Source organism: Hemiscyllium ocellatum, chromosome 9 (genome assembly GCF_020745735.1).
Source record: "Hemiscyllium ocellatum isolate sHemOce1 chromosome 9, sHemOce1.pat.X.cur, whole genome shotgun sequence".
Taxonomy (NCBI): Eukaryota; Metazoa; Chordata; class Chondrichthyes; order Orectolobiformes; family Hemiscylliidae; genus Hemiscyllium; species Hemiscyllium ocellatum.
This window is the reverse complement of record NC_083409.1, coordinates 91,113,469-91,139,308: the sequence shown is the minus strand read 5'-3', so window position 1 is coordinate 91,139,308 and position 25,840 is coordinate 91,113,469. Positions and strand designations below refer to the sequence as shown.

Below are 25,840 nucleotides of genomic sequence, written 5' to 3'. Positions count from 1 at the left end.
TATAGCTGGGAGCAAACGAGTCAAATCGATCTGAGTCAAACTCTTGAAATGAGAATAAAGAACCTTCAATATGTGACACATCACTCCCCAATTTGTAATTAATAGGACAAACTACCAGAAAACTATTGGTAGCTTTTACCCCTATATATAGTACTGGTGTGGGATTCTATCATCTGTTGACCCATGTTCAACTGGGTGAGGTTAGGAGATGGTGTTAGCTGGAATGTTGAGATTGGAAGTCTGCACTACTGGCTACTGCCTCCAGCGCAAGCTCCCAGTGTCCATGATAGCAATGTATTAAGATGGTACAGAAAGTCCTTACCATTTGCAGGCGAAATGTTTCATGAAAACCCAATGGATGGTGGAAGAACAACAAATAGGAATTTATTTCGGGGTGTTTTAAACTAATTTAGCAGGGGGATGGGATCCGGACTTGTAGTCCAGCAAGTAGGTTAGCTGATTTTCAGGATGTCCAAGAATGTAGGGAGGCTGTGGAGAAGGTAGCACTGACAGGGAATACTTGCAGACACAGATGGGTTCAAGTGTGTATACTTCAACACAAGGAGTATCAGAAATAAGGTGGGTAAACTTCAGGCGTGGATCGGTACTTGGGACTACGATGTTGTGGCCATCACGGAAACGTGGATAGAAGAGGGACAGGAATGGTTGTTGGAGGTTCCTGGTTACAAATGTTTCAGTAAGATTAGGAAGGGTGGTAAATAAGGAGGGGATGTGGCGTTGCTAATTAGAAATGGTATAATGGCTGCAGTTCTAGGGGAATCTGCCTTTGAAGGTAGTATGGGCTGAAGTCAGAAATAGGAAAGGAGCAGTCACCTTGTTGGGTGTTTACTATAGGCCCCCCCCAATAGCAGCAGAGATGTGGAGAAACAGATTGGGAAACAGATTTTGGAAAGTTGCAGAAGCCACAGGGTAGTAGTCATGGGTGATTTCAACTTCCCAAATATTGATTGGAAGCTCTTTAGATCAAGTAGATTGGATGGGGCGGTGTTTGTGCATGGTGTCCAGGAATGTTTTCTAACTCAGTATGTAGATTGTCCTACCAGAAGCGAGGCCATATTGGATTTGGTACTTGGTAATGAACCGGGACAAGTGATGGGCTTGTTAGTGGGTGAGCATTTTGGTGATGGTGACCACAATTCTGTGACTTTCACCTTGGTTATGGAGAGAGATAGGTGTGTGCAACAGGGTAGGTTTTACAATTGGGGGAAGGGTAAATACGATGCTGCAAGACAGGATATGAGGAGCATAAGTTGGGAGCATAGGCTGTCAGGGAAGGATGTTGTTGAAATGTGGAACTTTTTCAAGGAACAGATACGATATGTCCTTGATATGTATGTACCCGTCAGGCAGGAAAGAGATGGTCGTGTGAGGGAACCTTGGTTGACAAGGGAGGTTGAATGTCTAGTAAAGAGGAAGAAGGAGGCTTACATAAGGTTGAGGAAACAAGGTTCAGACAGAGCGTTGGAGGGATACAGGATAGCCAGGAGGGAGCTGAAGAAAGGGATTAGGAGAATTAAGAGAGGACTTGAAAAATCTTTGGCGGGTAGGATCAAGGATGACCCCAAGGCCTTTTATGCATATGTGAGAAACATGAGAATGACGAGAACGAGGGTAGGGCCGATCAAGGACAGTAGTGGGAGACTGTGTATTGAGTCGGAAGAGATAGGAGAGGTCTTGAATGAGTACTTTTCTTCAGTATTTACAAATGAGAGGGACCGTATTGTTGAAGAGGAGAGTACGAAACGGACTGGTAAGCTAGAGGAGATACTTGTTAGGAAGTAAGATGTGTTGGGCATTTTGAACAACTTGAGGATAGACAAGTCCCCCGGGCCTGACGGGTTATATCCTAGGATTATATGGGAAGCAAGAGAGGAAATTGCAGAGCCGTTGGCAATGATCTTTTCGTCTTCACTGTCAATGGGGGTGGTAGCAGGGGACTGGAGAGTGGCGAATGTTGTGCCCCTGTTCAAAAAAAGGGAATAGGGATAATCCCAGGAATTACAGGCCAGTTAGTCTTACTTCGGTGGTAGGCAAAGTAATGGAAATGGTACTGAGGGATAGGATTTATGAGTATCTGGAAAGACACTACTTGATTAGGGACAGCCAGCACGGATTTGTGAGGGGTAGGTCTTGCCTTACAAATCTTATTGAATTCTGTGAAGAGGTGACCAAGCATGTGGATGAGGGTAGAGCAGTGGATGTAGTGTACAGGGATTTTAGTAAGGCATTTGATAAGGTTCCCCATGGTAGGCTTATGTGGAAAGTCAGGAGGCATGGGATAGTGGGAAGTTTGGCCAGTTGGATAGAGAACTGGCTAACCAGTCGAAGTCAGAGAGTGGTGGTAGATGGTAAATATTCAGCCTGGAGCACAGTTACAAGTGGAGTTCCGCAGGGATCAGTTCTGGGTCCTCTGCTGTTTGTAATTTTTATTAATGACTTGGAAGAGGGAGTCGAAGGGTGGGTCAGTAAATTTGCAGACGATACGAAGATTGGTGGAGTTGTGGATAATGAGGAGGGCTGTTGTCGGCTGCAAAGGGACTTGCAAAGGGACTTAGATATGATGCAGAGCTGGGCTGAGGAGTGGCAGATGGAGTTCAACCCTGTCAAGTTTGAGGTTGTCTATTTTGGAGGACAAATAAGAATGCGGAATACAGGGTTAACGGTAGGGTTCTTAGTAAGATGGAGGAGCAGAGGGATCTTGGGGTCTATGTTCATAGCTCTTTGAAAGTTGCCACTTAGGTGGATAGAGCTTGTAAGAAGGCCTATGGTGTATTAGCGTTCATTAGCAGAGGGATTGAATTCAAGAGTCATGAGGTGATGTTGCAGCTGTACAGGACCTTGGTAAGGCCACATTTGGAGTACTGTGTGCAGTTCTGGTCGCCTCACTTTAGGAAAGATGTGGAAGCTTTGGAGAGGGTGCAGAGGAAATTTACCAGGATGTGCCTGGAATGGAGAATAGGTTGTACGAGGATAGGTTGAAAATACTAGGCCTTTTCTCATTGGAACGGCGAAGGTTGAAGGGTGACTTGATAGAGGTTTATAAGATGATCAGGGGAATAGATAGAGTAGACAGTCAGAGACTTTTTCCCCAGGTACAACAGAGTGTCACAAGGGGACATAAATTTAAGGTGAAGTGTGGAAGGTATGGGGGGGATGTCAGGGGTAGGTTCTTTACCCAGAGAGTGGTGGGCACATGGAATGCGCTGCCTGTGGGAGTGGCAGAGTCAGAATCATTGGTGATCTTTAAGCGGCAATTGGATAGGTACATAGATAAGTGCTTAAGCTAGGACAAATGTTCGGCACAACAGCGTGGGCCGAAGGGCCTGTTCTGTGCTGTATTGTTCTATATTCTATGTTCTAAGAATTAATGAATGATTTTCGGCAACACACTGGAATAGCAATATGAGTAAGAAACAACTGAACAAATACTAAAAATTATTTCCTCTGAAAACAACTAATAAGGGCAATGATTAGATCAAGCATAGCACTATTGTCATATGGACCCACAGAAGCACTGGTCATTATACTTTATGGACTTGCACAGCAACATATTACTCTTGAACGAAAGCAAAATATTGCTAGAAATCTGAAATAAAAACAAAACAACCAGAAAATACTCAATGCGAGTCAGCACCAGTGGAATCAAGTCATCTCAACCAGAAATATGAACTCTCCTTCTTGACAGTCAGTATTCTCAGAATTTGATTTAAAGCACTCAAATTTAAGCTTTAATTAGCTTTTACTTCTGAAATTATTTGCAGTTCCAACCAATAGCATTTCCTTGAAATGCAATATTTTTGAATCAAAATAAATCACACAACACAATTGCTATAACTCACGAACAAATAGCAGTAAACCACTTTGTTTAGAAATTTATCACAGTATGATTGTAATTAATTATTATTTACACATTAATATTCACTGAAGTTAACCATTAATTTATCTGTTCAAATAATAAGATAACTCAACTAGAGTATTAAATCTGCAACTTAACGGAGAAAGGTTCACAGAAAAATACAACATAGGAACAGGCCCTTTAGCCTACCAAGCCTGTGCTGACACATTTTATGAAAATGCATGAAAATGGGACATTTGTTAATTTAAGAACATAGTATATTGAGGTAATTTAATAGTTTTCATTTTATTAACACCACTTTCCATTTATACATTCACTCAGAAATATGTTTATGGACTACATTATAACAAAATCTGTTTTATTAAAAGTAGATAAAATAATCTAACCACAAAGGTAATCCATCTTTTAAAACACTAAAACTGCTATTTAAAAGCAGATGAGTGCTGCCTGCTATTTTCGCAAGATAATTGCCTTTCTAGTCCATTGACTTGTTGCACTGTTAGTCTCAATGCAATTTACTTTTGTGCTATTGTAGAGTGACAGTAAATGAGAACAATAAGAATTTTGCATTCTGTTGCGGATTATGAAGCATTTGACTTTTCTGAGGAATCTTTAATCCAATGCACAACAAGATGTTCAGTCAAGAGCAGATATATATAGCTTCAAAGTCCTGATTGATAGAGGCAGCATCAATGTCACCATCAGACGAGACTAATTGCAACCAGCAATATTATCAGAAAGGTCAGGTTTCCACAGATGTAGAGTGTTAATACCATAATTTTAAATCTGTGACCCTGGAATTGTAGAATTGAAAAGTGAATGTAAGTTGAGTTTATATTTCTGCTGTATTTCTGTATTTACAATTTACATGAAAATAATTGACATCTTTATTTGCTTCTGATGTTGTCAGTAAAATAAAACCCTTTTAAAAAAAATGAGTAAAATTGTATACCTGTGGGTCAATCAATTCACTTGAATCCATAATTTGCATTTTATCCTCTTTCCTTTTCTGCGCTATAAAAGGTTGGAATCAAAATTGTTATTTGGTGCAATTGAGAAATACTTTTAAATTAAAATTATGAATGGATATACTAAACATGCTGTCGTGTGGCACAAAAGATTTCATGCCCTTACCCAAAGTGAGATAACACAATTAAACCAGAGTTACTACAGTAATGAACTGTTGTTGGTAAATGATAACATGATAAGAAAATGTTCCTCTTGACCTTTCCTCAGTACAATACTTATCTGCTGCAAATGGCTTATGAGAATTAACACTTCATTATATTCTTTGTCCAAATTCTCATTATGTACATCTGATACATGAAGCCCTCTGTGAAGCTTTATGTAGGAGCACTGAAAATCAAACTTGCTTTGGGATGGGGATGAAACCAAGCATTGCAGAGAAGTTACTGTAAGTTTATGGTAAGTGTTATACTTATTGTTCAGTTTTGATCTAAGCAAGCTGAAAACCTTCCATTAACACAAAATATCACCACTAAACAATGTTTTCAGATAGGTATGTCCCACCTGGAAAGTTTGGAAGGATAAATTTTTGTTCAGCTTGGAGTGAAACATTTCGAAGCAACTTTATTTGGTATATAAGATAGTAAATGGTGAAGCTACAATGTGGGACCAAATGTATGATAAAGAGAGAAAGCAGCCTGCTTTAAACAGGTATAGTGATCCCACAATCAACCTGTCAGAACAAGACTCTGCTATAGCCAGTCATGATTGGTGTTGACTATTAAGCTGTACATCACCACCTTCTCATCAGAGATGGTCAACAAATACTGGTCTTTCCATAATCCTTACAATTTATGGGAAAATAAGAGATAAATAGTGACAGGAAAAAGTGAGAACTGCAGATGCTGGAGCTCAGAGTTGAGAGTGTAATGTTGGAAAACACAACAAGTCCGGCAGCATCCGAAGAGCAATAGTTACAGTAGAGTAATGGTTACTGTTCAAATCAATGAAGTATACCTTAAGGATAAATGCCAGGAATTACTTCATGCAGATAGTGATCAACACATTTGTGATGTTTTATCCATTTGTGATGAGCCTTTAGTATTGGCCATTTGACAAGATTCCAAATATTTCCAATTATTTAAAAATTTCGGCATTTTGAATCACAGCCATCTCCCTCTTCTTCATAGGAAATTAACAAACCATAGAAATGAGTTGTACTAAATAGAAATAATTACTGACCTTTACAAGCAATTATGTAATTATGTGCCTCTAAAATCAGTTCAGTTACAACGTGCCAAACTATGAATCCAACCATGACTAATGTATCCCAGGGGTTATAGAGGTCCAAGGCTGGCAAATCCATTCCAAGAAAGATTGATGCAACTGTGCAAAGTTGAAATAATGAACTGATTTAGTATTTCTAATCAGCAATTCAAACGGACAGACCTTTTACGAATACAAGGGATTGAAAAAGAGTACTTCTCACAACTCGAATCATATTCTACAAACAAAATCACAGATGTTTGAGAGAGAAAACTGGACAAAATAATGAAGAATCTACACAGGATAGAAGAACTCCCTTTTTGGAAATAACCTCACGAACAAAGGACATAGGTTTAAAATAGTTGTCAAAGCATCAAAATAGACCTGAGAAAAGTATTTGTATAAAAGCTATTCTTCCAGTGACCCAGTGCAGACTTAATGAATCTAATGATCTCTCTCTGTTTCTCTCTCTCTCTCTCTCTGTCTCTCTCTGTCTCTCTCTCTCTCTCTAACCTTTCTATAATTCTATAAGTCACAAAATATCAGGTAATCTAATTTGGTCGAATTTGGCATAACTCAGCCACAATATTGATACATCAGTAAAACATATCTGATGTTCAAGAAAAAATGGTTATCACTAAAGAAATAACATTCATGCATCATGATTGCTGTAATTATTTGATCCATAATTGACAGCTTAGTGCTTTGCTACACCATGCCCTTTAAGATTAAGCTATATTTTTGCCTAAGAAACTCAAAATGCTTGTTCTTGAACATTTGCTTTCTTAAAACTATGGCTGAGTACCTCTCAATGTTTCTTTCTTTATCATTATCATTCATTCTTGAAGAGTTTAGATAAAGATAAACCTTTTGCAATATTTCCAATAAAAGGATGCAATATAATCTGATCGATAAACAATGATTTAAAACAGCCCTGAGGGGCAATTTTTTCACAAAGAGGATGGTGCATGTATGGAATGTGTTGCAAGAAGAATTGATAGAGACAGGTAGAATTATAACATTTAAATACTATTGGGCAGGTACATAAATAGGAGAAAGTGAGGACTACAGATACTGGAGTACCAGAGTTGAAAAATGCAGTGCTGGAAAAACACAGCAGGCCAAGCAGTATCTAAGGAGCAGGAGAATTGATGTTTTGGGCATAAGTCCTTCTTCATAAATAGGAAAGGTTTAGAAGGATATGGTCCAAATGCAAGTAAACATGATTGGTTCAGTTTAGGATAGCATAGATGAGTTGGACCAAAGGATCTGTTTCCTTGCTGTATGACTCTTATGACTCTAAGTGACATAACAAAACCTTCCTTTCTATATGCAATAAGTAGCCAGATTTGGAATGTGAAATTTGATGTGGCAACAGTAGCCTTTGTAAAGTCTTGAAGAGGAAAAACAATACAGCCAAAGGAGAAATGAGCAGAAGAGTGAGACAAATGAATTTGCTGCTCTGTGCAAATGTAGAGAGCCAAATGGCAGCCTTCTGTCCTGCACTATTCTATAATTCACCTAATCACACTTGCATGGCTTGACAATCAAGATATTGGGTGGGAAAGTTGTTCTTGACAAGACCCCTCAAATCTGGTTGAAAGAGACACTAATGAAAATTACTGTTATTTTCATAGAATGAAATAGAATTTTCATAAAATTTTACACCTCCTTTGAATATTCCCTGATGGAAGAATGCAGAAGGAAATTTACCAACTACCAACCACCAGGTTCTGTCATTCTTTGATAGAAAAATGCAATATCTATTTCATGCATCTTCTGTAAACCAAGTTGAGATGGTGGTTTTACAAGTACTTGGTGAAATACATATTCAACTTCTATACTTAGTGTGCACTTTTACCTACTTTCATAAAGTAAATTCCTCTAAAATATAATATTCCATTTTACAAATATATTTTCTTTACATAATTAGGTAAAAAAAATTGCTGTGTTAAATTCTACAAAACATACACTTGCTTATAATAAATATATACACTTACCTGCTATTGTTCTGGCAAAGGTGCCTGTTGCCCAATGTACCCAATTGAAAATATATCGACTGCAGATGGTTTAAAAAAATTTTAGCAATGTTAGGTTGTGGTTCAAACCAAATATTTCTTTCTAATCATCAAATATGTAACATATAGTTGTTTCCTGATGTGGAACCTATATATTGCTGAAAAAAGATACATTTTATCAAAGCTTTACGTCTTGCAAATTGCAATAAATACCAGAAAGTGGTGTCTGATTGGTAGAGACATTATGTGTATAGTGCACCCATTAATGATGACTGACAGTTAACTGCCAATTTTTGTTTAGATTTTTAACTAGGCTCTGACTCTGGTTGATGAAGGTATTGCCCTGAGAAATGAAGCATTGAATAGCTATCACCTAACCTCTGGCATAAGAAAGAGATGTACGTGTCCTTTTCATTTGTATTGAACAGGGTCCTATGTACTAATATATTTTTATCTCCCAGTACACCAAGTGTGCCATAGTGTAAGCCTGACTTACAAACCTAATTTGGCTATTAGTGTAATTCAACGCACACTCAGGATTGATTAATTAAAAATGTTCAGGATACTGTGGTGAAAGTCTTCAACAACACTCAAATATTCGAACATAACATAATAGGAAAACATTACATCAAAAATGAATATTGTTAGATCTACCTTGGTGCTTGTGGATTTGGTCTGAAGAAAGCCATAATCAGCTGAAGAATTACCAATATAAGAATCATACAGCCAAAGTATGGATGGGCACCTGCACACTAAGAGCACAGACAATAATGTATTGAAAAAGCATCTTAGAAACATTATTCATTTCTACAGAACTTCCTTCTGAACATAACTAGAGTTAAAAAACAGAAAATCATGGAAAAACTCCATAGATCAGACCACAGTTGAAGAGAGAGAAATGGAGTTAAAATTTCAGAGTGGGATGACCTTTCATTGGAACTGGGGTAAACTTAGGTATGTAACAGGATTTGAGTAAGCAAAGAAAGATTTATGGCAAGGTGGAAAACAGGAGAGGGTAAATAACAGAAGTTTTACTCTTACAGCACCAAAGGGAATGGTGATGAAATATTAAAAATCAAAGAAACTATAGACGTGCTGAGAGGTCTGCTGCTGACTGAAAGCAAAACTAAAGACATCAAACTGTCAAAGGAGTTAAATATGAAATCAGAGTTTACAGTCTGAAATGATGAACCTAGAATACCTGTTTAAATGTTAGGAATTATTCCTCAAGCTTGTATTGATCTTCATGGGATTACTGCAGTAGGCCAAGGACAGCATTAGTGCAAGGTGGAGAACTAAATGACTGGCCACTAGAAATTCATGGTCATTCTGGTGGACTGAACAGAAAAGCTCTGAAATCTTGTCTCCTAACCCACCGTTACAGACCACACTGTGAACAACAAGTACTATATTCTTAGTTGAAAGAAACACATGCAAATTACTGCTTCACCTGGAAGAAGTGCTTGCATGGTTGAACAGAGGAAGTGAAAAGACCATAAGACATTGGAGCAGAAATTAAGCCATTCAGCTCATTGAGTGTGTTCCACCATTCAATCATGGCTGATAATTTTCTTAACCCCATTCTCCCACTTTCTCCCCAGGACCTATTACTCTCCCCAGAGTCAGCTATTACGAGGGGGCATAGCTTTAAATTAAGGGGTGGTAGGTAAAGGACTGATGTTAGGGGTAGATTCTTTACTCAGCGAGTCATGAGTTCATGGAATGTCCTGCCAGTAACAGTGGTGGACTCTCCCTCTTTATGGGCATTTAAACGGGCATTGGATAGGCATATGGAGGAAAGTGGGCTAGTGTAGGTTAGGTGGGCTAGGATCGGCGCAACATCGAGGGCCAAAGGGCCTGTACTGCGCTGTATTTTTCTATGTTCTATGTTCTATTAACCCCTCAACAAAAAGGAAATTTACCTCCGACTTAAATATATGCAATGACCTGGCCTCCACAGCATCTGTGGCAGTGAATTCAAAAGATTCACCACTCTCTGGCTGAAGACGTTTCTCCTTATCTCAATTCTAAAACGTCTTTCCTTTACTCTAAGGTTGTGCCCTCAGATCCTAGTCTCTCCTACCAATGGAAACATCCTCTCAACTTCACTCTGTCCAGATATTCTGTAAGTTTCAATTAGATCACCCCCCGCCCCCAACTTTCTAAACTCCATTAAGCATAGACCCAGAGTCCTCAAACATTCTTCATATGTTAAGCCTTTCATTTCTGGGACCTTTCTTGTGAACCTTCTCTGAACCTGCTCCAGGGCCAGTACATCTTTCCTGAGATATATCTGCTATGCTTGCAGGGAAAGTACGGTGGGAGTGGAATGGGATGTTGGGGTTGATTGAAGAATGGGACCAGGTTATCATGGAGGTGAAAAGAGGGAAAGATCTGCTTTGTGATTGCATCCCATTGGAGGTGGCATAAATTAATTATTCATTGAGCTGGTGGGATGGACAAGGGGAACCTGTCATGTTTATGGATAGTGAAGAAGGTGTTTGGTATACTTTCCTTTATTGGTCAGAGTATTGAGTACAGGAGTTGGGAGGTCATATTGCGGCTGTACAGGACATTGGCTAGGCCACTGTTGGAATATTGCATGCTATTCTGGTGTCCTTCCTATTGAAAAGATGTTGTGAAACTTGAAAGGGTTCAGAAAAGATTTACAAGGATATTGCCAGGATTGGAGGATTCGAGCTATAGGGAGAGGCTGAATAGGCTGGGGCTGTTTTCCCTGGAGCTTTGGAGGCTGAGGGGTGACCTTATAGAGGTTTAGAAAATCATGAGGGGCATGGATAGGATAAATAGACAAATTCTTTTCCCTGGGGTGGGGGAGTGCAGAACTAGAGGGCATAGGTTTAGGGTAAGAGGGGAAAGATATAAAAGAGACGCAAGGGGCAACTTTTTCACACAGAGGGTGGTACGTGTACGGAATGAGCTGCCAGAGGAAGTGGTGGAAGCTGGTACAATTGCAGCATTGAAAAGGCATATGGATGGGTATATGAATAGGAAGGGTTTGGAGGGATATGGGCCAGGTGCTGGCAGGTGGGACTAGATTGGGTTGGGATGTCTAGTCAGCATGAACGAGTTGGACCGAAGGGTCTGTTTCCGTGCTGTACATCTCTATGACTCTATGTTTCTCAGAAGGAGGCGAAAGGCCAAAACTGCCAATCATCCAGACATGAATAAAGGCCAGACATCTTTTAAGGGCTGTTGAAAAGCTAAGCTCCAGGGAAAACATTGCTTGACAGCTCTAGCTTTCTGATCTCTGTGTGAATGAACACCATCAATTGGCAGATGATAAAGCAGTTTCAAGTTCTCAAAGTTTCTGCTATTGGATGATTGATTAGCTCGTTCTTGTTTAGGGAAGTGGTAAGTCATGAAATTTTTAAAGCTTTTCTTTAAACAAATCCTATTGTCCCAAAAGGACACAAAACCATATTGGTTCCATATGGTGTGTAGTGTTTGATTGAGCAAGAGAGTGTCATATGTTGACACAGAGGGTATGAGGGGTCATGGGAAGTTGAGTGGATAGTGGCAACGAATGGTGTGGATGATGCATAGGGAGCATATGTAGGATGAGGTCATGTGAAGGGAGAGGGCTAATGGATCTTAATGTTTCCATTATAATTCGAACAAAGTCCCAAAGCACCAAAGTGGGCCCTTCAAACAGACCACCTCAGCATCCCAGCAGCCCCTTGTGGCTGTCTATTAACCAGTAGGGGTAGCACGGTGGCTCAGTGTTTAGCACTGCTGCTGCCTCACAGTGCCAAGGACCCAGGTTCAATTCCAACCTCAGGCAACTGTCAATGCCGAATTTGCACATTCTCGCTGTGTCATCATTGGTTTCTACCAGTGCTCCAATTTCCTCCCACAATCTAAAAATGTGCAGGTGAAGTGGATTGGCTATGCTATAGTGTCCATAGATATGCAGGCTGGGTAGATTAGCAAAGAGAAAAACAGGGTTACAGTGATAGGGAAAATGGAGTGGCTTTGGATGGAATGCTCTTTGGAGGGTCAATGTGGACCTGATGGGCTGAATGGCCTCTTTCCGCACTGTAGGGATTCTATGAAAAGTGTTATTCAATCGACATAGAATTAAATATGCAAGCACTTAACAAAACAAAACTTAAGTTTTGTTTCTGTCTTTGAAAGGGTTGTCACTGTATTTGATTACATGTAATAGAATGAGAGGAGGATGAGTGGGAAAATTTTCATGAATCAAGATTTTGTAATAAAGGCTAATAAATATTCCAAGTTGGAAACTGTGCAATTTTATATTAACAGATGTTCTAACAACGTTCAAAATAATGCCCAATGGCCTTGAAATGGGATCATGAAAGCCCTATTTTTCAGGTGCTACATATCCTCCTGTCCACAAAATGGCAGTTGTACATCTCTATGACTCTATGACATCCACATTTGTGGCTGAGAGTGCCACGTGCCAGATTGGACAAAAAAAGGGGCTTTAGACTCCTTACATATGCATTCTTGCAGCAACGTTAGTTCTCCTTGAGGGAGTTAAGACTGCAAGCACTCAACAAAGAGCTAACACTAAAGATTGCTTGCAAAATAAAACAAGTTACTTTGCTATGCAGCACTATTCCAGTCACTATCACTGTCAATTAGTGACATGATTAATATTTTGCTTTAATTTGACTGATTAATATTTGACTAAGAGAAGTTGCAGAAAACTGGCACCTACAGAAATATATCATGCAATGAATCAGTGCTACTCATGGAAGAATTTAAAAATCGTGAAGAAAATAGGTTGTATTTGTGCTACAACACCAGGGGGAGCACATCTCCACATGCAAAGTCAATCTGTGACTGTATAAGTATTTTAATGTTCGGCCCTGTTTTCTGTCACTCAATTATGCAGGTAAATAAAACAAGTTGGTGGCTTATCATGATCTCTCATAACGAGGCAGACAGCAAATAATTTAATGCCCATTCAAATGTTTTTACAAGTAATGACTGCAAGATGCCTGGGAGTGATTTGTATATTTTCTCCCCCTAAACAACCAACTAGTGCTGTTAACTGTGGAGTCTGACCATTGTTAAAAAAGTCAATGAAATAATATTTATTTTTAAAAATCATCACCCAAGCAGAGACTGAAATCATGATCCAGAATCCTATTACTAGACCGTACAGGAACGACCTGCACAAAGCATTTCCAATTGACTTGTTCAAACAGATCTTATTTATTTATCAAATTTGGTTAGATTCCAAACACACTAAACTGGCCTTTTTCCCATTCTAAACTGATTTAGGTGAAAAATGCCACACACCCACCGTCTTAGTAAGAGGATATGCATTTGTTCCACTGGTGTAGTTATAGGCTAAGCACACATATGCATGATTACTGACATCTTTCTGGTCAGAGGCAAGAGTTATAGTCAAAAAGTAAGATGTCCAGTTCTGAAAAAGAGCTTCAAATGGGAACTACAGAGGCAACTCTGCATCGTTCAGTTGTGAAAGTGTGAAGTAAATTAAAGACAGCACTGTATGTAGAAACCATGTAATTTCATGATAAACCTTGAGATTTCCCTCCCTAAAATTCTTTGTCTTTCTCCCCCTCCACTGTCACGGCACTACTACTTCTTTGACTAAACTTTTCAGTTTCATTCCTTCTTATATAGCTTGGTTCAGGCTTAGATTAATAGCACTCTCCTATGAATGTCTTTGGACATTTTGCTATAGAGAAAATGCTGTGTGATTGCAAGTTGTAGATGAATAGCAGGCAAAGTGCAGCATCCTTGTAATGAGAAAGTATTCCAGCTAAAGGCTGATTCAGGAAAGTACACTACACTCATGGACTTGGCATCCTTTTCTGTTTACCTTTTAATATAATCTGAATAAATCAAATTGACTCATACAATGCACTTAGTTTCTTATTTGTCAAGCTAACTTGCTTTGTTTCATCTTCAGCTCAATTCCAGTTGCTTTGTTTGCATTATTTCTATCAAGAAAAGGGAATTATTTCCCATTTTTCACTACAAAGACTAACAAATGCCAACTTACATAGCTCCAGGCTCCCCTGTACAGAAAAGGAAGAATAAAGGCAAGACATGTTAGCAACACCGTGGTTGCCATGAGCATCCAATGTACCTTAAACAAGAAAGATAAAAATACAAGTCAAAAGTTGCAACAAGCACTTTCCATTTTACCAACTGTGACTCAAAATTAGCTGTTTCAATACTTGATTATTCATCTGCATGATTAGATTACTTACAGAATGGAAACAGGCCCTTCGGCCCAACAAGTCCACACCGACCCTCCGGACAGCAACCCACCCAGACCCATTCCCCTACACCTAACACTACAGGCAATTTAGCCTGGCCAATTCACCGAACCTGCACATTTTTGGACTGTGGGAGGAAACCAGAGCACCCGGAGGAAACCCACACGGACACGGGGAGAATGTGCAAACTCCACACAGACAGTTGCCTGAGGCAGGAATTGAACCTGGGTCTCTGTGCCACTGTGCTGCCGCACCGTGCGTGTTCAGAACCAGTATGGGTATCAGTAACCATATACAGTACCACTTAGTGAATCATCAACGTCTGCACTATCAAAATATGTTAGCCTACTACAGTTAGAACATAGATTTTGTTTTGAATATACAGCTACTTTTAATGTTAAACAAAATTGAATCCTGATGGATTAATAACACCTCAAAGTGGCAAACCTTCCATTCTGGCCAATGCCTGTTAGTGTTGTGAAATCCAAAGCCTATGTTCGAAAGAACTACCAAATCTGACAAAACTCTGATCACATGCATTGAAAGCAGCAGTTCAGCAATGTCTACCCAGGCCTTTCACCAGCTAAAAATTGCAAGAAAAAGGAAATTTTGAAATTTGTAACAAAAGGCTCAGGCTGTTCATCCATATTCAAGAATTCTTCACTCAGCCACCTATATATTTTACAATTGTGAAAATGGTAATTCTAATAAAGAGTTGTTGTCCTATTTTATCCACCACCAAGAAACTGTAAATAGGAAGTTCAAAAACACAGCTATAGCAGTTTGACTCAGCAATCATTCATGCAATTTGAAAGGATCTTGTGGCACAGCAGTAGTGCCCCAGCCTCTGATCCAGGAGGCCTGCATTCAGAGCTGTTTAATAATATCTCTGAACAAGTTGATTTGAAAATACCTACAAGCAAATGGAATCTGTAGTCAATAACACAGAAGAGGGGCTTTCACTAAACTTTGGCGTTGTACCGTGACTTGCACAGTTGTGATTGGTTAAAGTTAAGTGTAACATCAAGCAGTCAGATGCAATTGGGAGTACCAGGGCAATTTACAGTTTGCATTCTCTCCTTAACACCAATTACTCTGCAAATTTAAATAATAGAAACATATTTCCAAACTTGTTCAACATATTCATGTCTGTGTCCATAGCATAGAAACTTCTTTAGGGTTAGAACCAATATTGCTTACAAAAGTACTTTTGACCAATCAACGTCAAAAGTACAGTGCCACACTGTACTCTCCAGATTTAATGCACTATCTCAAGTGAAAGTTGTACTACAGGACAAGTTCACTTTTTAAAATGTTGTAAGCAAGAATGTATATATTAGTATCAATATGTTTATGTTAACAGATGGAGCAAATAAAAATTAATGGTCAAGTGCAGAGATTTGTAAACAATATCAATTATATCCATCTCTATCATTATAAAACCATGTTTGCGAGTTGCTCTGGCGTGAAGAGATTATGAGCTGTATCATGCTGGAAAAATAACAGAATACATCATTACTAATATGCATGTTCACCATAAAATTCAAATGGAAGAGATACACTGCAAATTATAAACCTTCAAAACCTACTGGCTGATTACTGTTTACATAAACAGAATCTTGTCCTTAACATCCCTGTTATTTTGTAAGAACTTCCTGGACTTGCACATTAAACACAATGGAGACTGAAAGCTAGAAGTGAACAACGCTACCTTCTTAACAACGTGATCATTGTAATTGAATGCCAACCAATGTCAATACTCCAAAAAAGGAAACCTCAATTCAATTGTTCAAAATCATTCTTACCCATTTAAGTTGTTACTAGAGATTCTATGAATGTCAAATTATGGTTGTATAAAATGTTTTCTTTGTCTCTTTTTTCTCCATTTTTATTTTTCTTTCCCTTTATTTATCTTTTTATACCTAATGCAACATGCAATCATTCACCTTCTCCATTGTTTCTATTATTTCTTTCCATAATATCCATAATTTGCTACAGTTGAATTTAAAACTGCAATAACCATATATTGTTGACGTAGCACTGGAACTTACCTGAAACCAAACCTTTTTGCCCAGCAGTGTGCTGAATGGCCATACAGGTTTAAAGAAGCGAGCTATAATGACACCAATGTTGGCTGTCGTCACCCAAGCAATAAACATTAATGCTCCTAAGGATTAAAATATTAAAATAAATTATCATGATAAACTGGAATAAAGTATAAATTCTCCATTAAATCAAACCAGAAAAGGCTTACAGTTTCTTGTATCCTTTCGAAGGCACATTCACAAAAGGAATTGCAAAATAATTCATAATTTATTGATTGAATACTTGAACACACTGCATCCAAATGATTGTAGGTTGCTTAAGTCATTTTAAGACAAATACCACAATCAATATAAAATTCAATAGAGCAGAATCAGCTTCTGGTAAAACAACAAATCATCATACAATGAAATAACATCAGGTGGTTGTGGAGCAGCACTTGTGGACTCAGGTGGTTGTGGAGAAGCTAGTGCTTCCAAATAAACCTGTTGGATTATAACCTGGCGTTGTGTGATTTTTAACTTTGTACACCCCAATCCAACACCGACGCCTTGAAATCTTGAAATAACAACACTGGGCTATCTGCATGGTGACTACCAAAAGCAGCAGGTTTTAGATAATGCTCCATGACTGCACCATATGAACAAGAAATAAGAGTCGGCCATTTGATCCTCCTAGCCTATTCCACAACTACAGATCAAAGCTAGGCACTAGAGCTCCAGCTGTCAAGAAGGGTAGTGGAGAAGGTGAATCATGAACATCCCCATCCTGAATCATATTGAAGCCCAGATGGTGAAGGAAACAGAATTGGTTGAAATATTTGTAAGCAATTGTTGTAAACAGTGTCTCATATGGCTGATATTACTCAACCTTTCCTAAGATCTTCACCATAATAGCTGCTATTGCCTAGCCTATTCACTTAACATCATGTGGCATTACCATGTGACTGAGTAACCTGGATATAACATAGACTATACAGCCTGATAACAGCTGCACACCAAAACTAGCCACCCAACAAACCACCAATTTTTCCAGTGCATCTAAGTAACAAGAAGCTAGTCAAATGTAACTTAATTAATCATCACAATATCATTCTTTTTTAACTGGCAAATGACATATGGAGTTGAAAGTAATAATTAATAAATAAATAAGTAAATAATATTACAAGCCTTGTAAGGACCAATAACTTTTAAAAGAGGATTTTAGTTCTGTGACTTAAATTAATAGCATGCTAAAATTTCAATTTTAAGATTTAAGTCAATCTTGACTAAACATGAATTCTGACTCAGCTACAAAAGGCATACTTCATTAGCATTTTATCATACTCAAAAAGACCTCTGTCGCATTTATATATTGCACTGAGCTCTCAGCTGAATCATATTTTTTACAGGGATCAGTCCAAAATCATCCTCAGCTTCTAACAGGTCAATTTTGCCCATTTCATGGAGTCAAAATACCTAGAGAACCTCCAAGGCCTTTCTTCCGAGTCAGTTGTGAGGAATACTGAACTGAGCTCAGAGCATGGCTCACTCAAGTGATTCCATCCCCTGACCATGCCAGTGTACTTGCACTGCCATAGTGTTCTCATTGACATTTATAGCTAATAATTAAAAAAAACTTTTTCTGACCCCAAAAGCTGCTGTTTCTGGCTCTCGCGCTCTCCCTTTGAATATGAACATGTCCAAGTAGGGGAAGATGGTGCAGAGGAGAGGCATCCTCTACCCAGAGAACTGGCAGAGGAAACCACAGTGGCAGTGAAAACTTTACAAAAACAGAAATTGCTGGAAAACCTCAGCATGTCTGACAGCATCCGTGAAGAGAAATCAGAGTCAATGTTTCGGGTTCAGTGACCCTACTTCAGAAAACCACCCATGTCTGGGTTGTCTCCACATTGCCTTGGAAAGGCCAGCGTTGCTATAAGAAGGTCAACAACCTTCTCCATTCTACAACTGAATATAATACTCTTATTCCTACCACCTCACACTCACTCTATCTTTGCTCATGTACTGACTTCCCAGCAAGGCGCATGGATGATCACTCTCATTACCGACTACAATACCTTCACCCATTCATCTACCCCAACTGACCACACCACTAACCCTGCAAGCCCAGTGCACTGCCTCCTCATTCCCACATGTGATGGTTCTATGCCTTTAAGAGAGATGTGTTCTGTGCTGTTTCTCTTGAAGACAGGAGTTGCCACAATGGTGTTTGAATAACTCTTTCAGACAGGCAGTTGGTGAACAGCTTTTGAGTTCTTACTATGTTGTAAATGAGACAAAAGAATCATAAGTATGTGTGGTCAGGGCTCACACAGACCCAGGATGGTTTTTAGTTTGGCTTTCAGTTAGTTAAGAGCTGGCTGCTCTTCTCTGCTGCTAGATTCTTAGACAATGTGGCTTCTTCTTAAAAATCAAAAGTGGCAGATTGTTTCTTTCTTGTGGATTGGAAAAAGACAGCACGTGACACTGTTAACTGTTCTACTGAATTGTATTTTTGCCATAGGGTGTGTTAGTTAGCTGCTGCCTATATTGGAACAGTTGATGATTAGTGGTTACGTTGTACATTACCTTCAAAGGTGTAGCACTGGAAAAGCACAGCAGGTCAGGCAGCATCCGAGCAGCAGGAGAGTCGATGTTTCGAGTGTAAGCCCTTCATTGGGAATCTCCTGCTCCTAGAATGCTGCCTGACCTGCTGTGCTTTCCCAACGCCACACTTTTGACTCTGATCTCCAGCATCTGCAGTCCTCATTTTCTCCTTGTACATTACCTTTTTAAATGTTTCAATAGAGTTAAAGTTATGTCGATTTTTTTTGTAGTTTAACTGTATTGTAAGATTAAAGTGTGTTTTGATTAAAGCCCAGTGGACCAATTGAATCACATCTGGAACACGCCTCCCTACCTGCCTTTAAATAATTGTACAAGATATGGTCTAGGCTATCTCCTGACAATACATGGGGGGAGTAGGGGTCTGGTCTGGTCACTACCTTTCTACTACCTGCACTGTGCCACCTACTTTTACCTCACTCAATCCCTCTCTTTCTCTCATTAAAAGAGAAGACAGCTGAAAATAGGGCAGAGCATGACCTTGGGGGTGGGGCAAGTGGAGGCAACATTCACCATGGATGAGCTTCATCTTGCACTAGTGCCTTCCCAGTCATGCTTTATCATATCCCCCTCCTTTCAGATTCTGCTGCCCCATTCACAGTTGTAATTCTTCCTGCCCCGTGTGTCTGGCTCCCAGTCATGAAGACTAACTTGCCGAGTCTCATTCCCATGTCAACAATCATTCCTTGATCTCACTTCATCCCTTTACTCTTGAGTTTCTGTGGATGAACCCAATGGACGGACCTGCCCACCCACTTTGGTAGCCTAAACCAAAAGCCCTAGAGGAGATGTGTTCAGACCCCCAACTCACAGTTGCGCATCTCCCTACTGTATTAGTCCTAACCCCCAGACTGACAGCTACAGAGCCATTGTAACACACTCCTTCTTGACATACACTCTTTTGTCTGAGGACTACTGACCAGCAAGGAAAGTTGCCTGGTTATGCAGCTGCACTAGCTGGCATAGCAAGACGAGGCAAGAATGGGCAAGCTAAATGAACAAATGAGCAGCCCTGAGATGGTCCAATTCTGCAACTGAGTGCCTGTCCCTGCATGCAAAGTATCTCCATTACAACCTTTCAATATTAGTTGTGAGTGTACCCTGTAATGCAAATCTATGCTTCCAGAGCACATTACCAGTATGTCAGAGAGGTACCATAGTGGTCATAATGGGTTTTTAGATACTGTATGACAATATCTGTGGATGAGGGGTACATGCAGAGAGCACCAGTGTATCATGCTCTGGACTGCAATTTGTTCTTATGCAAGATAGAGCTGGCAGTGAGCACAGTCTTACTGATACAAAACAATTTCAAGAAAAAAATGCCTTTATAAAAGCAAATACTTCATTGAAGAATTAGGGGCTTTTGTAAATATAATTTTGAATCAACCTGTTTATACACATCCCGGAATAGGTAAGACTCCAGTTTGAATCCTCTGGCCCAAAGTACAGACACCATTGCTGGGCCACAAGACCCATTTCCTCTCATATATTATGTCAATAATTATTTCATTCAAGTATGTAAAATATCAAAAAACATTTTCATGTAATAAGCAAATAGAGTTATCCATCAGTTGCCAGCACATTGTGAAAATGAGCCTTTGGGATATAAGCCATGCAGCACAAATTCTATAATGGTTTTACGTAACCAGGCACTCTCAAATGATCAGCTCTTATACTTTAATCTACACTTTTAAGCCTTTGTGATAACATTGCATGGGTTGGCAGTGGGGGGAGAGGGGGTGGTGGTGGTGGTGGGGGGGGGGGGGGGGTGGGGGGGTTGGCTTGGAATGCCTCAATGAGTTAATTGAATTTTTATTCACAGACATGCTTTTTTCACTGTCCCACAAATTCCCTTACGTGTCCCAAAGGGTACCTCATCTCTACCAAAGGTGACTTGGGACTTGGGACCAGAGCCAAAAAGATACCTTAACTTTGCAAAAGGAGATGGGTATAAAACATTTCTCCAGTTCACCACCTAATACCCTTTCACCCTCACATACCTCCTACACCACCTGTGTAACCAAATATCCCTATGCCCTGCATATACTTATACCAATTTAGTGCCCACTGCCATCCACCCCCTTCCCCCTTCATGCCAATTCATCAAGTATCCTGGATGACAATTTTAACAATAAATAAAAAAAATCCACAAAACACATCGGAGAAACAATATAGTTCTATTACTTTCATTTCTATACTGCAGACTCTACTTATAGAGATAGGCATTATCTTTCGTAATGTTTTAGAGTCAATAGTGGGAATTGAGCTTTGCCAGCTAAGCTAACAATTATTATTCATCTCAATTTGTCCTGAGGAATGTGGTAGTGATCTGCTTTCTTGAACCACGGTAGTCCACGTGGTGCTGTTCCAGGATTTTGACCAAACGACAGTTGGGATGGTGCCTGGCTTGGACAGGAACCTGTAAGTGGTTGTGTTCCGATATATCTGCTGCCCTTGTCATTCTACATTCTGTCTGAGGTGAATTGCTGAACTGTATCATGTAGGTGGTACACACTGCTGTACTATACATCAGTAATGGAGGGAATAAATGTTGAACATTTGTGGATCGTGTGCCAATCAAGTTGGCCACTTTCCTCTCAAAAGTTTTGAGCTTCTTTTGTGTTGCTGGGGTTGTACTCAGCCAAGCAAGTGGAGAGTATCCCACCAAGCTTTTGACTTGTTGCTTTATAAATAGTAGGAAAGTTTTGAGAGTCAGCCAGTGAGTTATTTAATCACAGAATTCCCAGCCTCTGGCCCACTTTTGGTGCCAAATTGTTTACGCAAATAGACAAATTCACATCCTGGTCAATGGTAACTTCCACATTTTGAAATTTCTGGTCACTTCTTCAGAGATCAACACTTCTAGTCTGTTTTTGACACTTCTTGACTAGACTTGAGACCTTAGACAATTTCAAGGGTTTTATGCATCATTTACAACTTCTCCACGGTTAGGTACCCAAAAGGGTCTAGCATAAATGGTGAACTGCACCATGTTAATACCCGCAAAAAAAAGTGGTACTGGAGAATTTAACAGAAATTAAAATTGATAAATCCCCTGGTTCTGATTATCAATATCCCAATGCTGCAAGAGATAACTTGAAAGTTAATGTGTTGATAGTCATCTTTCCAAATCCTAAACTCTGGAATTATGAGAGCAGATCAGGCGATGGCAAATGTAAACCTAATTTTATGTGGAAAGGAGAAAGAACATAGGAAACTAGATACTGTCTACCCTAACATCAATCATAAGCAAAATACAAGATTTTCCAATACCAATACTACAATAAAGGATGCAATAACACGACATTATGATAGGGTTTTCAAAGTCATCCTAGAGTTATGACAGGGAAATTATAGTCAACTAACATGTTGGAGTTTTTGAGGATGCAGCTGGCATAATAGATAAGTGAAAAGTGGTGGATATGGAATACTTAAGATTGTCAGAATACCATACATGTGGTTAGCAAACAAATTGAGAGCAACTGGAATTACAGCAAATATACTGACATAGATTGAGAATTGGCAAATGGTCAAAATATAGAGAGTATGAACAAATGGGTCATTTTTAGGTTGGCAGGATGAAACAAATGGGGCACCACAAAGGTCAAGCATTTGAACCTTAGTTATTCATAAATTATATCAATGATTTGGGTATGGGGTTAGAGTCATAGAGCTGTACAGCACGGAAACAGACCCTTCGGTCCAATTCATCTATGCCCACCAGATATCCCAACCCACTTCAGTCCCACCTTCCAACACTCAACCTATATCCCTCCAAACCCTTCCTATTCATATACCCATCCAGATGCCTTTTAAATGTTGCAATTGTACTCACCTCCACCACTTCCTCTGGCAGCTCATTCCATACACGTACCACCCTCTGAGTGAAAAAGTTGCCTCTTAGGTCTCTTTTATATCTTTTCTCTCTTACCCTAAACCTATGTCCTCTAGTTCTGGACTCACCCACCCCAGTGAAAAGACTGTGTCTACCTATCCTATCCATACCTCTCATGATTTTATAAACTGCTGTTAGGTCACCTCTCACCCTCCAACGCTCCAGGGAAAACAGCCCTAGCCTATTCAACCTCTCCCTGTAGCTCAAATTGTCCAACTCTGGCAACATGCTTGTAAATCTTCCTGAACCCTTTCAAGTTTCACAACATATTTCCAATAGGAAGGAAACTAGAACTGCATGCAATATTCCAGCAGTGGCCTAACCAATGTCCTGTACAGCTGCAACATTACGTCTCAACCCCTCTACTCAATACTCTGACCAATAAAGGAAAGCATACCAAATGCCTTCTTCAATATCCTATCTACCTGCGACTCCACTTTCAAGGAGCTATGAACCTTCACTCCACGGTCTCTTTGTTCAGCAACACTCTCTAAGACCTTACCATTAAGTATATAAGTCCTGCTAAGATTTGCTTTCCCAAAATACAGCACCTCACATTTATCCGAATTAAACCTCATCTGCCACTTCTCAGCCCATTGGCCTATCTGATCAAGATCCCGTTGTAATCTAAGGTAACTTTCTTCGATGTCCACTACACCTCCAATTTTGGTGTCATCTGCAAACTTACTAACAATACCTCTTATGCTGGCATCTAAATCATTTATATAAATGATGAAAAGTAGTGGACCCAGCACCGATCCTTGTGGCACTCCAATGGTCACAGGCCTCCAGTCTGAAGAACAACCCTCCACCATCACCCTCAGTCTTCTACCTTTGAACCAGTTCTGTATCCAAATGGCTAGTTCTCCCTGTACTCCATGAGATCTAATCTTGCTCACTAGTCTCCCATGGGGAACCTTGTCAAATGCCTTACTGAAATCCATATAGATCACATATACTGCCCTGCCCTCATCAATCCTCTTTGTTACTAAAGTAGGTCAAGTTCTGCACCTTCTCTGGTAGTTACTTCCACATACTGAATCAAAATATTTTCCTGTACACACTTAACAAATTCCTCTCTATCTCAACCCTTAACACTATGGCAGTCCCAGTCTATATTTGGAAAGTTAAAATCCCCAACATAACCACCCTATTATTCTTACAGATAACTGAGATCTTACAAATTTGTTTCTCAATTTCCCTCTGACTATTAGGGGGTCTATAATATAATCCCAATAAGGTGATCATTCCACCCAAATATTTCCAAGTTTGCAGTTAGTAGAAATGTGAGTTGCGAGGAAACTGAAATTAGAGATTTGAGGAGGTTTGAAGAGTGACCAAAAATTTGCCAGATGGAATACAATGTGGAGAAATGTGAGTTTATCCGCTCTGATAGGAAAAACAAAAATACAGTGTATTTATCACAGGTGAAAAACTGAGAAGTGTTGAACTACAAAACGACTTGAATTTTCTTATTCATGAGCCACTGCAAGCTAATATGTAGGAATTGTAAATAATTTTTCAATTCATTTGTGGGATGTGGGCGTTGCTGGCTGGCCAAGCATTTATGGTCCATCCCTAGTTGCCCATGAGAAGGTGATGGTGAGCTGCCTTCTTGAACCACTGCAGTCCACCTGCTGTGGTTTGACCCACAGTGCCATTAGGGAGGAAATTCCAGGATTTTGACCCAGCGACAGTGAAGGAACAGCAATATATTTCCAAGTCAGGATGGTGAGTGACTTGGAGAGGAACATTAAGATGGCAATGTTCCCGTGTATCTGCTGCCCTTGTCCTTCTTTATGGAAATGATCATGCAATTGGAAGGTGCTGTCTGAGGATCTTTAGTGAATTTCCGCAGTGCATCTTGTAGATAGTATACACTGCTGATCCTAAGAATCAGTGTTGGAGGAAATGGATGCTTATGGATGTAATGCCAATAACATGGGTTGCTTTATCCTGTTAAACTTCTTGAGTGTTGTTGGGGCTGCACTCATCCAGGCAATTGACAGGCTTTGGGGAATCAGGAGATGAACTATTTGTCCCAATATTCCTAGCCTCTGACCTGTTCTTGCAGTCACAAAAGAAAAAAAATGCCTTTATTACAAGAGGATTTGTGAATAGAAACAAAGTTATCTCACTATACTTACAGAGAATACTAGTGAGACCACTTTTGGAGTTTTAGTCTCCTTATCTCAGGAAAAATATACAAAATTTAAAGACAGTACAATGAAGGTTCACCAAAAACCAGTGGGTTGGAAGGATGGATGATGAAATAGTGTCAGTCGACATTCTCTGATGTTTAGAGGAATGAAGGGTGATCTCATTCAAGCCCTCAAAATTCTTACAGAATTGACGAGAGACATGCAGGAAGGAATTTCTTTGGATTTGGCAGCAAGGGTAATTGCGGGGAGGGGGCGGGCAATGATACCTAAAACCAGGATATACAGCCTCAGAATAAAAACCAGGACACTTAGAACTGAGATAAGGAGGAATTCCTTCAGAGATTACTTGAATCTTTGGAACTCTCTGTGCCAGAAGGCTGTTGAGATTCAGTTGTTAGGTATGTTCAAAACGGAGATTGACACATTTCTACTTGGCATAAAATCAAAGGATTGTGCAGGAATTTGGTGTTGAAGTAGAAGATCAGTCCTGATATCATTGATTGGTGGACTGTGCTTAATGGACTAAATGGCCGACTTCTGTTCCTTTGTTCTTATGTTCTCGTCTCCTATTCCAGGATAGCTCACTTCAGACAAACAAAAAACTGTGAATGCTGGGAATCAGAAATAAAAACAGAAATTGCTGGAAAATCTTAGCAGGCCTGGTAGAATCTGTGAAGTGAAACCTCACTTCCAGGGGTTTCAGGTGGGATCATCTCTCAGGTTCTCTGAAAATGACCTGGAAACATTCTGCTGAAG

General features: G+C 39.6%; 1 protein-coding gene across 10 annotated transcripts in view; it reads right to left on the bottom strand.

The window, feature by feature from the left end:
- Positions 1-3,948: 3,948 nt before the first annotated feature.
- The window catches only part of LOC132818820 (ferric-chelate reductase 1-like), a 58,303-nt gene continuing 36,411 nt past the window's right edge, over positions 3,949-25,840 (bottom strand). For all 10 annotated transcript variants that reach the window (XM_060829930.1, XM_060829929.1, XM_060829922.1 and 7 more), the window contains 7 exons: positions 16,427-16,542; positions 14,156-14,242; positions 8,782-8,879; positions 8,110-8,168; positions 6,086-6,229; positions 4,830-4,891; positions 3,949-4,671 (listed from right to left, as the gene is read on the bottom strand). In XM_060829930.1, coding sequence (XP_060685913.1) covers positions 4,579-4,671; positions 4,830-4,891; positions 6,086-6,229; positions 8,110-8,168; positions 8,782-8,879; positions 14,156-14,242; positions 16,427-16,542 — 659 coding nt within the window. In that variant the 3' untranslated portion in view covers positions 3,949-4,578. The remainder of the gene's footprint in view (positions 4,672-4,829; positions 4,892-6,085; positions 6,230-8,109; positions 8,169-8,781; positions 8,880-14,155; positions 14,243-16,426; positions 16,543-25,840) is intronic.